The sequence below is a fragment of the Triturus cristatus genome, chromosome 1_2, assembly GCF_964204655.1.
Source record: "Triturus cristatus chromosome 1_2, aTriCri1.1, whole genome shotgun sequence".
In the NCBI taxonomy this organism is placed as follows: Eukaryota; Metazoa; Chordata; class Amphibia; order Caudata; family Salamandridae; genus Triturus; species Triturus cristatus.
The window spans coordinates 868,747,562-868,764,262 of record NC_140580.1 but is presented as its reverse complement, the minus strand read 5'-3'; the positions used below and the strand labels follow the sequence as shown (position 1 = coordinate 868,764,262).

Below are 16,701 nucleotides of genomic sequence, written 5' to 3'. Positions count from 1 at the left end.
CGGACACATTCATTTTGGTCATGAAAGAAAAATCACCCATCTAACAGTGGCTCATTTTACCAATAAGGTACATTTTAACACATTGGACTCCCTGGGTCCAAAGCGTTTGAAGAGAACTGTCTTTCATAATGACGTATGTTTATATTGAACAAGGATTTCACCTTTAACGAATGATTAATATGAATATTACAAATAAATACATGGTGGCACATATAGGACATTTTCATTTGACATTAATGGAAATAATTCTGCTGTAAAAATGAATGATTCTACTATGTTAACTAAATCGCCTGCCTTGCAGCCTCTTTTCAAGCATAGGGTCCGCTTACCTGATTCCCATCATATATGAATCCCTTTTTGAACTGCAGCAGGGCGAGCCTGGCCAGGACCGCTGATCGCTGAGGATTGCCGCTGAGGGTCAGTAAGAGCATCTTGTGGGCTTCCTCCACTCGGTCCAGCTGGTACAGCGCATCAGTGCAAAGGATGCGGGAGACCTCATCCCCAGGATCCAGCTCCATGAGAAGGGATGCAAGCAGGTGTACCCCCGAAGCATCACTGCAGTGTATGAAACATATGAACTAGCAGATCAAGGGGCTGAATTATCTTCATAGTTAATTTCTGAATGCATTACAAGGCAAAAAAGCAATAATAGTGATACATAAAATGCAAACATTCCATATATTTTCCTAAAAAACACACAATGCATGTATACCGCAGAAAATGCATCACATGCTAAATTCAAGACTGCTTCAGGAAGTGTATTAAAACATTTCTATTACTAGCTGGTTACCGCAATTCAGTAAGAACATTTATTGATAGGGTTCATAAATGTCTCATAAAATTGATGACAATCTAACTATGTCTATGGTAGAATGTAAAGTGTTATTCTTTAAACAAAAAAGAGGTTGTAGAAAATTGGGTTATTAATTGGGTGGTTTGTACAAGTAATAGTTCCACAATTTCCCCTTATTGGGAAGCAAGCACCCCAATTGACTCTCTCAGAGTTGTGAAGCTGAGTAGTCCAAGGCCTACACAGGAGAGGTGGTGTGGGCTAGTAATCACCATTTGCTGGCAAGCAGTAATAACACTCAATAAATGATTGTCCAGTCAGTATTTTCTTTTTAGAAAATGGAAGCATACATTTATTACACACACACTGCTAAATACTACGCCTTAATTGACAAATATATGCATTAGGCAGATGGAAAATGCCATAGATGATATTAGGTAATCACCTTGGACCACCAAAGGGTTAAACAAATATATAAGGTAAGTCTACTGGTTTCGTCAGAGGTACAAGATTAACAAGCCACATGTTAAAGCACCAGGACTTGTACGCGAATGCAATAATCAATAATAATCATGGGCAAACGCACGTATTAACCCCTTAAGTTCTGGAGCTCTCCTGTCCCCCTCCATTGCTGAGCCCTAATTTGACTATTTTGAGCAGTAGGCACTCAGGGATCTACACCTTCTTTATCACATGAGAAATCCACTCAAAATTAGTGTCCTTTTTTTCCAACATCTTAGGGAGTCTAAAGGTTCCCAGGGTTTGTGGGTTACCCTGAAGGGGATCGAGAAAATGGACAAAATATAGCTAAAGTTTGAGATTTTTGGGAGAAATAGGAAAAAAGTGTGCCACAAAAAAGTGACTGTTCTTTTCCCCTAAAAATGGCATCAGCAAAATGTTTTCTGTGCTAAAGTCACCATCTTCCCAGCTTTCAGGGACATGCAAAGTTGAAACAAAAAAAAACAATGATTTTTTTCCACAGTTTTGGCATTTTTTTAAAAAGAAGACCATTGTTCTTATTTTTTTTGCTTTCAATCTACTTCCAGTTTGTGGTGGAAACCAGTGTGAAACCCATGGGTGATCCTGGCGAGCAATAGATTTCTTAAAGTAAGCAAAATTCAGAATTCAGCAATTCTTGTGTACATTTTTCTCACAGTGGCCTATTTACAAAAGCAATATACCATTATGTCTTGTAGACCCTGATGGTTAAGGGGATATATAGGGATTGTTGGTTCTCTAAGAGCACAAAGTATCCAGAGCAAATCACTGAGCTGCACAGTACAGTGTTTTTTCATTGTATACCAAGTATAAACCAATTCATATGGTGAAATATGTAGAGTAAAAATGGGTATCACAGAAACTTATTTATTCCTTAAATGGGCACAAGATATGGCGTTTAGGAGCAAATCCAACTGGTAACAACACATGGTCTACTATTCAATGTTGCCACATGTCTCCTGATAAAAATGGTACCTCACTTGTGTGGATAGGCCTAGTGCCCGCGTCAGGACACAGCCCAAAACACAATGTGGCCACATCACGTTTTTCCCCTCAAAACTGACCCTTTTTTTGCAAAGAGAATAGCTGTGAGTGTTCGGCCCTGGTTCAACCGACACCTAGGGAAATATAGCAAACCCACACATTTTTTAAAACTAGACACCTGGTAGAATCCAGGATAGGTGGACCTGTGTGGATCTCAAAAAGGTGAACTGAGACGAAAGTTTAACTTTACAACTCACAAAGGGCATTTTTGTGGGTAGTAAAGTTAAACTTTTGTCTCAGTTAAACTTAAGTTTTGGGCCTTGAGATAGTAGAGTGACACCTACAGCCAGAAAAGAAAGACACCTGTGTCATTTATTTTTTGTTTTTAACATTTAATAGGCTTAAAATCTCAGCATACAACGTTCTGTTGGCAAAAGGGGGAGAACTGGCAAAAGTGACATCAGTGGTGCAGCTAGACCTTTTGTCATCCGTATCGGCCCCTGCTTTTGCCTCCCCGTGGCCGCAGATTAAGAGCGTGGGGGGTGCTGGTGATTCCTGCGTTTATTTCCCGCCCCGCGATGGGCACTGGTAAGAGAGGGGGAGGCTGCCACCCCCAGTGCTTGAAATGAAAAAATAGAAGTGCAGGTACTCTGTTCCAGAGTACCTGCTTGTTTCTGAGAAGTGCCGGTACTCTCCAATTAACAGTATTACGTCACTCTTTAGAAATTCCGGTACTCTCCCTCTAAAAATAAAAAAAGTGCCGGTACTCAGTACCGGACAGTACCGGCCCATTTAAAGCACTGGTACCCCCCAACACGTGTCACCCGAGGCAAACCATCCCCAGGCCCCCCTTCCTACGCCACTGAGTGACCTGCATTACATGGAGCCACTGGATGGCAATGCAAGACACGTCATGGGCAATAAACTTCCAATGTCATAGGAGTTGTGCAAGGACATGCTACCTCACACACGCCACAAGAGCATTCGATCTTCACTATCACATGTGCCTGTATGGACTACAGTCCAGCTCAAGCACACACCCTGCTTGTCGTATAATGTATTTCAACATTATATGTCTGTGGGATTGTTGAAAAACCTGAAGCCCACACCCCCCTCACCTCCAATCGTACTGACCAAGCTACGTCCCGGTGGCACAGAACGGAAGAAGTGACATAAACAGGTACCAAAATTGCCTCATGAAAAGCATTCAAACATCTACTAATGAAGCAGCGATGGACAGTGCAATGAACGAAATAAGTCATAACCTGCTTTTAAACAAACATTATAATGCGAATTTTATCGGGTCTATATATTTTTTACAGGACGTAAGCATTTGCAAACTGTCTCTGCTGCAAGAATTAGTGTAACATATTCAGCGATGAGTCCTTAATTATAGAGACTTCTGGCTCCAAGATAATGATGGCGGCATTTGAAAAACTTGAGTAAAAGCATTCCACGGATGTTTAGCGCCCTCTTGTGGAGAGTTTTAAGATTTTCGCTTTTAAAGCGGAACATTGACAAACGCTCCTCCTGTGCAACAAATAAAAGGAAGTATTTTCATTGAAATTCGTTTGGATTGTGTTTTTTTTTTCAGTAAAACTGAGTAAGTGGAGCACGGCGAGTCGCACTACAATCGTCCACGGGTATCTTGGACTCCTCGCATTAAATGACTCTAAAGTATGTATTTTTATGTAGGAGTTTTGTAAAACGATGTTTTAGAGACTCCCTTCCCCCACACACCTTTTTCATCACAGTTAATGCCCTGGTTCATGTTGTGTTATGTTGTTATGCACAACTCACCCGACAGTGTAGCGCTGACTGCACTGGAATTTGAGGTGCTTTCTTTCGCTTTGGGCAGAAGAAGCTTTGTTTCATCCAATGTTGGATATCATCTCAGTAGTTGTTTATATCCCAAACTCTCTGCGTTATGTCCTTGATGGACATACATTTGAGGGTTTTAGACAGACACCTTGAAATGCTTTTCATACTGGACTAGCAATTGAGGAAAAGGGGTTATAGGACAAATTATCAGTGAAGAGGAGAGTGATGTAGCTTTGGGAACACAGCACAGCGATTACAATTAGGGATCCCATTTTTATGGTGTTTATTTTTAGACATTTCTGTCTGTATTTATTCATTTTTAGCTATTTTAATTAGTATTTATCCATGTTTAGTCTGCGCTTTGTGGAAAAAGTAACCTGCAACAAGTATATTTCTATATTTATTTAACTGATCAAAGTACACTTGCAGTTGAATGCCTCTTAGGTTTTATTGCTTTAAAAATCCATATATAAAGCATTACTCATTTGCAATACACTAATTGACATTAGCATTTTAGTACATATGCACATCTGTAACTGTTTACAACTACATTAGGAAAATGTGTCCTTTTTTATAACTCCTTGTGTATTAGTCTACACAGTTATTGGTCTAGCAGTCATGACTCACAGCATTAAAGATCACTCAAAAGAAGATCTATTTTGTGTAGTTTTCCATATTTGATAAATAAAGACGAGATGGTATTCTCTTGGTAGTCATCTGTAAAAATGCATAAAAATTGAAAACTAGGAGCCTTATTTATAATTATGAAGATCTCATGTAAAATGTGTGAGTTTGGCAAGCTTGTAATTAACTAATTCAATGTAAAGCACCTCCTGAAAACCCCAAATCATTTTATCTGGTCAGCAGTATGTCATAGTAGTTGGTGATGTTAACTACAGAAAGGTCAAGGAAAATCAGAGCAGCGTGCTTGCCTTCATCACATGTGATGAGGAGAGATGCCCCGATGTCTGCCCAAACTGACTCAGCTCCTCTTTGATTGTGTGTAAGAATATCATAGACAGAAAAGTTATCTGACACAAATATTTTATCCTAAATATTATTTACAAAAACATTGTCCAACTGGATGTAGATTGTCTATTGTTAATTTTAGTGGGGCTACGATTTTGTAATCAATATTTAGGGCTCAATATTTATGCCAGAAGATATTCTGTACCACACCTCTCCTTGCAGATCAGAATTCAGATTAGAAGATGCGCAGTAGCTGCTATAGTCAAATGTATTTGTGTAGTTGATCATTTACTGCTGTTTCCAGAATTTGGTTAGTATGCAGAAGTTTGGGGTTCAGAGGATAATTTGTCAGAACTAAGGGATCTTCTTTAAAAATGGGTTGACAATGTTGTGTTTCAATTAAACTGTGACTATCCCGATATCATGGTAATCATGTTGCTCAAATACAATGGTTCTTTACAATGTTGAGCAGTGGTACATTGGGTATTTATTACAGCTTCTGGGTTGGTCAATTCTTGATGGATACTGAAAGATGTCTTTGTTTAGATTGTCAGGCTTTATTATGGAACAGCATAATGTACTGCCCCACTCCTTTAATATGAAAATATTATATTCAGTGTGAGTTGAACTGTAGTCATCTCTATGCATTTGATGCATCAATTGTAGTGATGGGCTGTGTACCTATTTGGATGAGGAACACCTGCATATTTAGTGGAATTATCATAAAAGTAATTGTCATAAAAGGGAATGTATACCCTTCCTTACATTTATTCAATATAATCACCTATGTTAATCGTACTTGTTTAGAGTTTGTTCTGAATCTAATGTTGACCTAACTTCTAAGTAGATATGAGTGCACACATTGCCTTTTCATATAATGTACTGCAAGTGTTTTGTTTTTCTCTTCTTTGTAGCTGTCTTATCAACATGCTTATTAAGTTAGAATAAGAAATTGGCCTTGGATATAAAAACTGAGATGGTGGGAGAAACAAGTCTGTACCGGACAGACTGGACTGATATTAAATCCAAGACTGCCAGATGGGAATTCCTTTGTTTGAAAGATGGTAACTATGGAGTCCACCTGCACCTAGAGAACACTGTCTTGATAAGAAGAAGCCTTCTAGAATCCTCCTTCATGCATTAAATGTGTAACCTTTAGAACAGTAGAGCAGACCCTGTCCTGACTTCGCTGAGAGATGCCTTGTTCTCATCTCAGCGGATTTCTGCTGCCCAGAGTGTAGAGCTTCATGCTTGAACACCTATGCTTTCCTTTTGAACCTTAAACTTGGTTCATATGATGCTGATACCTTCTCTGAAGAATTTCCCTTTTCTACTTTTGAACTTTTATTTACATTAGGGAATTTACTTGCTGGAACCTGATTGGGTGATATGTTGCTTGCTGTTTATTATTCTATTTTGCATATTCTTTCCGCTAATATTCATATTCAGACTGCATGAACATTAAATATGTATGGTTCTTGCCATTTTTTTCTTTCAAATTTGCTGATTGACTTAACTTGTAAGCTGAACTAAATGTATTAATAAAACCCTGAGGGTTTAAATACCCTCTTCCCTGTCATTCTTGTGGAGCCACATTAGTTTCACTGTATTTGAAATGTATTGAGATGTTATTTCCTTTATTACACTTCAAGTTGACAATCAAAGGTCCATACAACCAGTGGAGGATTCTCTTTCATAATTTTCCACAATGGAAATAGTGAATGGGTAGTTGGATAATGAATAAATGAATAGATGATGAATAGTGAATGGCTGATGAATGAATGACTATTAAATGGTTAAAGGATGAACTTTGAATAGAGAACCAATTGATGTAACCAAACAATGTATGGCTGGGGAGTAAAGGGATACATGGTTGGATGGTCATGCTTTGTATGAATGACAATGATGTGGGTGGGTATTGGATATTATAATGTGCGGGTGTGCACATGGTGTAAGTCTGCATGGGGTAGATCGATGGGGATCATGTGTGAGTGTGGCATGTGGAGTGGTTGTTAGACCAGACAGCCCTTTGGCTGTTCCCTCCTTATTTTTTTTCTTCCTTTACCCTCTAATTTTTCTGTCCACTAGTTTTTTTGGTGTTGATTTAGAGGCTCTGGGTGCCCCATTATCACTAATTGATGGTGTGGCGCAAGGTGCTTCCCTAAAATGGAGGGAGGGAGAAAGCTCCTCCACAAAATGGTGGCCTAAACTGTCACCTCGGGACATGAGGGGTTCCAGAACCTTCTGGGCCACTCTGGCCAGTCAGGGCCCAGGCTATATATAGAGGTGAGGTGCGTCGGCCATTTTGTAGAAGGTGTGAAGTGAGATAGTCAGGAGTAAGGCACCTGAGTGGGGAGGTGGAAGCGCAGAAGGGGGGAAACTGCCTGTTCTTAGGGCCTTGCCTTCAACCTCTGACCTGGGATCACATTAACTGGTTGTGCTTCCCGCCTAGACAGGACCCCTGAGGGGAACTGAGGGAGAGAGTGGCCATCTCCAACCTTGTCCACCGTTTTCCTGACTGTGCCTGGGTTCCCCCTGTCTTGTTCCGCCACTGGTTTGTGGCCTGCCGCCTTCCAACCAACCAGCCCTGAGCCAGGGCGTCGCTGTGAGGGAAAAAGGGGTGCTAGGCGCCGAGCACATCGCCACCCCTGAACTGCAGGCCACCCCTTAATTTGTATCACCATCGCCGGGGCTGCCCCCAAAGAATAGCTCACCGCTGCGGCCCGGGGCCGGAAAGGTCACCCTCATGGTCACTGGGGCCCGAAAGAGGACCGGGGCCCCGCCGCTGCCGTCGCAGCCTCAGTAACGCAGCACACCTTTTGAGAGGGCCGCCAGAATTCGAAGAAGACCGCGTTAGGCTTGGAAGCCAGCCTCCTGCCTGACGCCGCCCCGCCGACTCCTGAAGCAGTAGAGGCTGCGCTGACAACAGCAGCCGCGGGCGCGCCTCCGATCCCCCACCAACTCGATGGTATCGCGGAAGGAGGAGGCCCTCGACCCGGAGATCGCCGGGAGGCTGGAGAGCCCTCGCCAGGGCCAACGTTGAGCCACAGAGTAAGGTAACCCCCAGGGGAGGAGGGCGGGAGGCCCGAAGCTCGCCCCTCCCCCGGGGGAAGCCCATTGTCAAGTCTGCTGAGAGTCCCCTCTACCCTTCGCACCGGGATCCCCAGACCAAGTTGGCACTGAGACGTGCTGGGGGGAACTGTGCGGAGCCGCGCTCAGGGACCGTATGTTCAGCCCTTATGGGACTAACCCGATAGGGCTGCCACAACTAACCACGAGTAAGGAGCTGATGTGAGACCAGAGTTCAGGCAACAAAGTACTCCCAGCTCTGAAGCGCTAGGGCTTGGATAGATGCAGCACTATGCTTGAGGCTCCACTGAAGTGCTATATTTAATGACCTGATTCCAAGCGCATTGTAATGGCTATGTGAAGCGCTATATTTAGTGACCTGATTTCAAGCGCATTGTAATGGCTATGTGAAGCGCTATATTTAATGACCTGATTTCAAGCGCATTGTAATGGCTACGTGCAGTGCTATATCTAATGACCTGATTTCAAGTGCAATGAAATTACTATGTGCAGGGCTATGTCTATGACCCTAATGAGATGTAAATGAAAACTGATTGATTTCCTCTGAAAGAAAAGAAAAACCGGATAAAAAGAAAGATAAAGCTTTTCTAACTTTTCTAACTCCTTGGTGTAGTGTCGTTTTTAGTGGTGATATGCTGGAGTGCCGAGGTGAGTGGGATGCAAGCACGACATGTCCTCTGGAATGAGGCCTGTCCACCTGAGCCAAGCTACCATAGGTCTTTAGGTCCAACAAGTTGGTGTTCAGCGGTGGGATCCTGAGCTTGTGCTTGTGTCCACTCATCAGCAATTCAGTGTGCGCCACGCACCCTACACCTGATTTTTGTTTTTGTTTTTATTGGAGTTTTCTCCAGGTTGTCTCCCTGATTGGAATTTTTTTAATTATCTCTGTCCCGTGGTGTGGCTTCCTTTTGAAAGAAGGTTCTTCTTACTTTGAGAGTTCTTTTCCGCAGTGTTTAGGGCCCCACCTGGCAGGATGGAGTTTGAGCTGGGTAGTCTAGAAGAGTACACTGTAACCCAGTTAAAGGAATTCTGTCAGGAGAGGGTTTTTTTTTTCAAGCGGGGAGCAAAGAGAGAGGAGCTCCAGACTAGCTTGAGAGCCTGGGTGATGGCCCACCCTAGCGGGGGACGGGAGGAGGAGGGACCGGGACCAGACACCACGGAAGGGGCAGAGACACTTCTTCCCACTGAGAGCAGCAATATGGTTGCAGGACTCAGGGCGCCTTCAAGCGCCGGTAGTAGCGCTTCGGGGGGAAGCCTGTCTTCAGCCGACTTAGCCGACAGGAGGGAGGAGAGGCAATTCAGGATGGAATTAGCCCACTTGGAGAAGGAGAGGGAAGAGCGGAGGTTCCTTCATGAGCTCCATTTAAAAGAATTAGAACTCAATGCCCTTCAGTTAGGGACCCCCAGTAGTCCTGTTGGTGGCAGCGTACAGAAAGAAGTTCACAGGGAACCTAGACCCCACTTACCAAAGGACGTAGTTGCCAGCTACGGTGTTGGGGACGACATCGCCAAGTGGTTGGCTGCCTATGAGGTCTCCTTATGAGCCCATGGGATCCCGGAAGCTCAGTGGGGGGGTGGTCTGTACAGGTACATGCCTCCGGTGGGGAGGGATGCCCTTTTAGCCCTAGAACAACGGGAGCAGACCAATTACCCCACCATGAGGGTCGCCTTGATTGGGAATTTTGGGCTGACCCCTGAGAAGTACAGGCAGAGATTCCGGGGTGGCCAAAAGCTGGCCGCCCAGAATTGGGTGGACTTCCTGGACTACGCAAAAAAAGCTTTGGAGGACTGGGTGCAGGGCAGTGAGGTAAAGGACTACGAGGGGTTGTATAACCTGTTTTTGAGGGAGCACCTCCTCAAGAAAAGTTTTCCGGAGCTGCGTCAACACCTGGTGGACAGCAAGCTGACTAATCATAGGAAGCTTGCAGAGGAGGCGGACATCTGGGCTAGTACCCGGGTGTCTCTAAAAGGAACTGAGAGGAATTTCCAAGGGACTGGTCAGGGCGCTCCCCAGAAGAAAGAGGGGGGAGACAAAAAGAAGGAGTTCCCTAAATGCCCCCAAAATAGTTCGCAGGGAAAGGGATCAGGATTCCCTCCTAAGGTTGGCCCCCACAAACCTCCTTATCCTGACCGTGGTCAGCAGCCTAGGGTTGTCCGTTGTTATGAGTATGGCGAGATTGGGCACTATAAGGGGGCTACCAAGTGTCCGAAGAGACCACACCCTCCCACTGGAGGAAAGACCCCTGGGGTGGTGAGTGCAGTGCTCGGGGAGGAGTTGCCCTTAGATAAGGGAGGTGAGTGGGCAGGGCTAACTTTAGTGTCTCTGGGAGATTGCGAGATGGTTCCTAAGACCCATGTGCCCTCGAATACTACCAAGTACAGGCAATAGGTCACCATCAATGCCCAGAGCGTGGAGGCTCTGAGGGACACAGGAGCCAACATGACTATGGTAAGGAGTCAGCTGGTGTCTCCAGAGCAGGTCAGGTGATTCCCAACGTAGTCCACCCGGTTGTGATGGCTGACAACCGAGAGGGTCACTATCCGGTGGCTCAGATTCCCTTTGAGTGGGGAGGGGTTGCGGGTCCTCTTTCGAGTTGCGGTAAGCCCTGCCATGCCGGTCGACTGTCTGTTGGGAAATGACCTTGAACATACGGCCTGGAAGGAGGTCGAGTTCAAGGCTCATATGGAGATGTTGAGGTCGCCTGAGTGGACTTGTGCCAACACGCGGTCCGTGACTGCCCGGAGGGGGAGTTCACAGAGGTTGGAGCCTGGGACCAAGGCCCAACCAGCTGCCAAAAAGGGTAAACGGGGACAGGGGAAGCCTGCCCCGGCATCTGCACCTCGTAAGATGGATGGGGCAACTGAGGTGGTCCCGGAGTCCACAGAGGGGGATGTGACTTCCCTGGAGGGCTTACCTACCCCTGCAGAATGACAGGTGGAGGGAGGACCTACCAGGGAGGATTTTTGTCGGGCCCAGAAGGAGTGCCCCACCCTTGAGGGCTTACGGCGACAGGCCGAAGCCCAGGCAGCGGGTAACGATTCGGGGAACTTCCACATATATTGGGAAGATGGTCTCCTCTATAGCGAACCCAAGGCTCCGGTGCATGGATCATCCCGGGCCTTGGTGGTTCCCCAGCGTTACCGAGCCTTCCTTTTGGAATTGGCTCACAAGATACCCTTGGCAGGACACTTGGGACAGGACAAGACCTTTGCTCGGCTTGTCCTTCACTTCTATTGGCCTCAGATGAGGATTACGTCCGACACTTTTTGTAGGACGTGTGTCACCTGCCAAGCTAGTGGGAAAACAGGGGTGAAGCTGAAGGCTCCCCTGGAACCACTGCTTGTCGTTGGCATCCCCTTTGAGAGGGTGGGCATCGACATTGTTGGGCCATTGGATCCACCAACGTCTGCCGGTCACAGGTTTATCCTGGTTCTGGTGGATCATGCCACCCGGTACCCAGAGGCTATTCCTCTGAGGACCATTACCGCACCTGCGGTGGCACGGGCCCTGATGGGAATTTTCACCCGGATGGGGTTCCCCAAGGAAGTTGTGTCTGACAGAGGTACCAACTTCATGTCGGCATACATGCGGGCTATGTGGAAGGAGTGTGGAGTCACTTACCGGTTCTCCACCCCTTATCACCCCCAGACCAATGGTCTGGTGGAGAGGTTTAACAAAACCTTGAAGGGCATGATCAGGAGTCTGCCCGAGAGCCTGCGGAGGAAATGGGACGTCCTCCTGCCTTGCTTGCTGTTCTCCTACAGGGAGGTACCGCAGAAGGGAGTGGGCTTCAGCCCCTTCGAGCTGTTGTATGGGCACCCTGTTCGTGGACCCCTCAGCCTGGTGAAGGATGGATGGGAAAAGACTCCCAGAAAACTTCCCCCGGATGTGGTGAGCTACATGCTGGCCTTCCGTAGCCAAATGGCTAGGTTGTGGAAGCAAGCTTCCGAAAACCTAGAAGCCAGCCAGGCGGTCATGAAGGAATGGTATGACCAAAATGCTCACCCGGTGGAGCTGGAGCCTGGCCAGAAGGTGTGGGTCATGGAGCCTGGAGAGCTTAGCGCCCTCCAGGATCGCTGGTCAGGCCCCTTTGAGGTGATTGAGAAGAAGGGCAAGGTCACCTATGTGGTGGATCTTAAGACCCCCAGGCAGCCCCATCGGGTGCTCCATGTCAACCGCCTCAAGCCCCACCAAGAGAGATCAGAGGTCACCTTGATGATGGTGACTGATGGGTCAGAGGAAGAGGAAAGTGAACCTCTCCCTGATCTTTTCGCGTCCCAAGAGAAGGATGGGTCGGTAGAGGGAGTGATCCTCTCACCATCTCTAACTCCCGAACAGCGGAGAGACTGCCGCCAGGTCCTGGGGCAGTATGCTTCACTGTTCTCACTTATCCCGGGAAGGACTCATCTGTGTACCCATGATGTGGACACAGAAGACAGCCCACCTGTGAAGTCCAAGTCCTACCGCTTGTCGGATAAGGTGAAGGCTAGCATCCATGGTGAAGTCACCAAGATGCTGGAGCTGGGAGTGATTGAACCTTCAAGCAGTCCCTGGTCCAGTCCGGTGGTACTGGTACCTAAAGCTGCCCCGCCGGGCACTACCCCAGAACTTAGGTTCTGTGTGGATTACAGGGGACTGAACTCTGTGACGAAGACTGATGCTCATCCTATCCCAAGGGCGGATGAGCTCATTGACCGGTTGGGAGCTGCCCAATACCTAAGTACCTTTGACCTTACCTCCGGGTACTGGCAGATCTCCCTAACAGATGGAGCAAAGGAAAGGTCAGCCTTCTCCACACCTGAGGGTCACTACCAGTTCTGCGTGATGCCCTTTGGGCTCAAGAACGCCCCTGCCACTTTTCAGCGGCTGGTGAACCAGGTCCTCTCTGGGATGGAGGCTTTCTCGGCTGCTTACCTGGATGACATCGCTGTCTTCAGCAGCAGTTGGGAGTATCATTTGGGTCACCATCAGGCTGTCCTTCAGGCCCTGCAGCAGGCTGGTCTGAAGATCAAGGCCAGCAAGTGCCAGATCGGGCAGGGGTCGGAAGTATACCTCGGTCACTTGGTGGGTCGGGGCAAGGTGCAACCCCTCCAGGCCAAGATCGAAACCATCATGGCCTGGGAACCCCCCAAGACTCAGACGGAGGTCCGAGCCTTTCTGGGCCTCACCGGTTACTACCGACGCTTCATCAAGGGGTATGGTACTATCGTGGCTCCCTTGACTGAGCTTACATCAAAGAAGCACCCTCGATGGGTAATCTGGACCAAGGTGTGTCAACGAGTCTTTGACACCTTGAGACAAACAATGTGTGCGGCACCTGTCCTCAGGGCCCCTGACTTCTCCAAAGAGTTCATCATCCAAACGGATGCGTTGGAGCATGGCATCGGGGCAGTGCTGTCGCACCTCAATGAAGAGGGTCTGGACCAACCTGTGGTCTTCCTATCTAGGAGACCACTCCCCCGGGAACAGAGGTGGAGTGCGATTGAGAGGGAGGCTTTTGCGGTGGTGTGGGCTCTGAAGAAGTTGCGGCCATACCTGTTTGGCTCGCACTTCCTGGTTCAGACCGACCACCGGCCCCTCAGGTGGCTGATGCATATGAGGGGCGAGAATCCTAAGTTGTTGAGGTGGTCCATCTCCCTATAGGGAATGGACTTTAGGGTGGAACATCGCCCAGGAGTGGACCACACCAATGCTGACGGTCTCTCCAGGTATTTCCGCCTTAGTGAAGGGAACTCCCAAGGGATTGGGTAGCTCTCCACACTTTCAGCTGGGGGGAACGCGTGTTAGACCTGCCAGCCCTTTGGCTGTTCCCTCCTTATTTTTTTTCTTCCTTTACCCTCTAATTTTTCTGTCCACTAGTTTTTTTGGTGTTGATTTAGAGGCTCTGGGTGCCCTATTATCACTAATTGATGGTTTGGCGCAAGGTGTTTCCCTAAAATGGAGGGAGGGAGAAAGCTCCTCCACAAAATGGTGGCCTAAACTGTCACCTCAGAACCTGGGCCATAGGCTGTCATGAGGGGTTCCAGAACCTTCTGGGCCAATCTGGCCAGTCAGGGGCCAGGCTATATATAGAGGTGTGGTGCGTCGGCCATTTTGTAGAAGGTGTGAAGTGAGGTAGTCAGGAGTAAGGCACCTGAGTGGGGAGGTGGAAGTGCAGAAGGGGGGAAACTGACTGTTCTTAGGGCCTGCTTTTTCCCCCCCTTGGTTGACACTACCCCCTACCTCATGACCTAGCCTTGCCTTCAACCTCTGACCTGGGATCACATTAACTGGTTGTGCTTCCCGCCTAGACAGGACCCCTGAGGGGAACTGAGGGAGAGAGTAGCCATCTCCAACCTCCCGCATCACGTGACGGGGGCGGGCTGCCTGACGCCGCCCCCGCCGACTCCTGAAGCCGTAGAGGCCGCGCCCCGCAGGCCGCGCTGACAACGCAGCCGCGGGCGCGCCTCCAATCCCCCACCCACTCGATGGTATCGCGGAAGGAGGAGGCCCTCGACCCGGAGATCGCCGGGAGGCCGGAGAGCCCTCGCCAGGGCCAACGTTGAGCCACAGAGTAAGGTAACCCCCAGGGGAGGAGGGCGGGAGGCCCGAAGCTCGCCCCTCCCCCGGGGGAAGCCCATTTTCCAGTCTGCTGAGAGTCCCCTCTACCCTTCGCACCGGGATCCCCAGACCAAGTTGGCGCTGAGACGCGCTGGGGGGAACTGTGCGGAGCCACGCTCAGGGACCGTATGTTCAGCTCTTCTGGGATTAACCCGATAGGGCTGCCACAACTAACCACGAGTAAGGAGCTGATGTGAGGCCAGAGTTCAGGCAACAAAGTACTCCCAGCTCTGAAGCGCTAGTGCTTGGATAGATGCAGCACTATGCTTGAGGCTCCACTGAAGTGCTATATTTAGTGACCTGATTTCAAGCGCATTGTAATGGCTATGTGAAGCGCTATATTTAGTGACCTGATTTCAAGCGCATTGTAATGGCTATGTGAAGCGCTATATTTAATGACCTGATTTCAAGCGCATTGTAATGGCTATGTGAAGCGCTATATTTGATGACCTGATTTCAAGCGCATTGTAATGGCTATGTGAAGCGCTATAGTTAATGACCTGATTTCAAGTGCATTGTAATGGCTATGTGAAGCGCTATATTTAATGACCTGATTTCAAGCGCATTGTAATGGCTACGTGCAGTGCTATATCTAATTACCTGATTTCAAGTGCAATGAAATTACTATGTGCAGGGCTATGTCTATGACCCTAATGAGATGTAAATGAAAACTGATTGATTTCCTCTGAAAGAAAAGAAAACCCGGATAAAAAGAAAGATAAAGCTTTTCTAACTTTTCTAACTCCTTGGTGTAGTGTCGTTTTTAGTGGTGATACGCTGGAGTGCCGAGGTGAGTGGGATGCAAGCACGACATGTCCTCTGGAATGAGGCCTGTCCACCTGAGCCAAGCTACCATAGGTCTTTAGGTCCAACAGTGGTCAAATGTGATGGATAGACAAATGGTTGGTGTACATGTGTGCATTGTTTGTCTGGTTCGAAATTGCTTATGTGGGTGGGTGGATAGTGTGTGTGTGTGTCAGTCGACAGATGGTATGCAAATGCACATGGGGTATGCAGATTGACTGATGTTTAGTTTGTGGATAAATGGCCAGTGGTGAATGGATGAATGGATGGGTAAATGGATGAGGGATAAAAGGAAAGTAGGCGGGAAATCATGGTGGATGGGTGATCGATAGATGAAGAGTAGTGAAGTGTGGATGGATAGTCAGTAGTGAACAGAAGGAGAGATATTGTTCAAAGGTTGGAAGTATGCATGGAGTCTGTATGGATGTAGGACAATTGGCTGAGAGAGAGGTAGTTTTTCAGCTTGAATGATGATGGTGAATGTTGGAGAAGGGTTGGGATTGGAACAGAGCATAGACAGCAGCACAAGGGAGGCAACAGCACCACTGCAGCCTACAACTTTATCACAAATCAGGGAAAATATGGGGGCAGAGAGAAACGCCAATAATTGTTTGTCACTAATGCCCATTAAAGTTGCCAATTAAATGTTATAAGAAAGGGAAAAGATTGTAAACCCTCTTTGAGTGTGAATGACACCACAATATAATGGTGCCCGTGACACGGCCAAAATCATGTCAGTTGATGTGCACTTTATGCTTATGTTTGAATCGGATGGGGGTGGAGGGGATGGAAGCTATATTTTAAAATTTGCAACAGATATGAAATGTAGAAGATGCACTAAGTTACCTCACATAATGGAATTTAATGGCTAACTTGTAATGAGGGCCTACAGGGAGATACACAAGAAGTGCCAGTCGTGGTTGAAATACTGACTATAAATCCTGGCAGCCACTGTCCTTAAGGCCACTTTGAAAGCCCCAGTCATGCAAGGCAGAGGGTGAGTATCTCCTTGGTAGTAGGTGAGTTTCTCCTTAACAGTGCTTCCTAGCATGTCGCCTTACAATCACAAATGTCCGGGGTGGTTTTGTTAAACTATTTTGCTTGTACACTTGTACAGCACTTTATGCCACCATAATAAAGGCTC

General features: G+C 47.2%; 1 protein-coding gene across 1 annotated transcript in view; it reads right to left on the bottom strand.

Annotated features, from left to right (window-relative positions):
* TTC34 (tetratricopeptide repeat domain 34) overlaps window positions 1-16,701 on the bottom strand; it is a 625,964-nt gene that overhangs the window by 550,739 nt on the left and 58,524 nt on the right. The window contains exon 3 of the mRNA XM_085609186.1: window positions 330-555. Coding sequence (XP_085465312.1) covers window positions 330-555 — 226 coding nt within the window. The remainder of the gene's footprint in view (window positions 1-329; window positions 556-16,701) is intronic.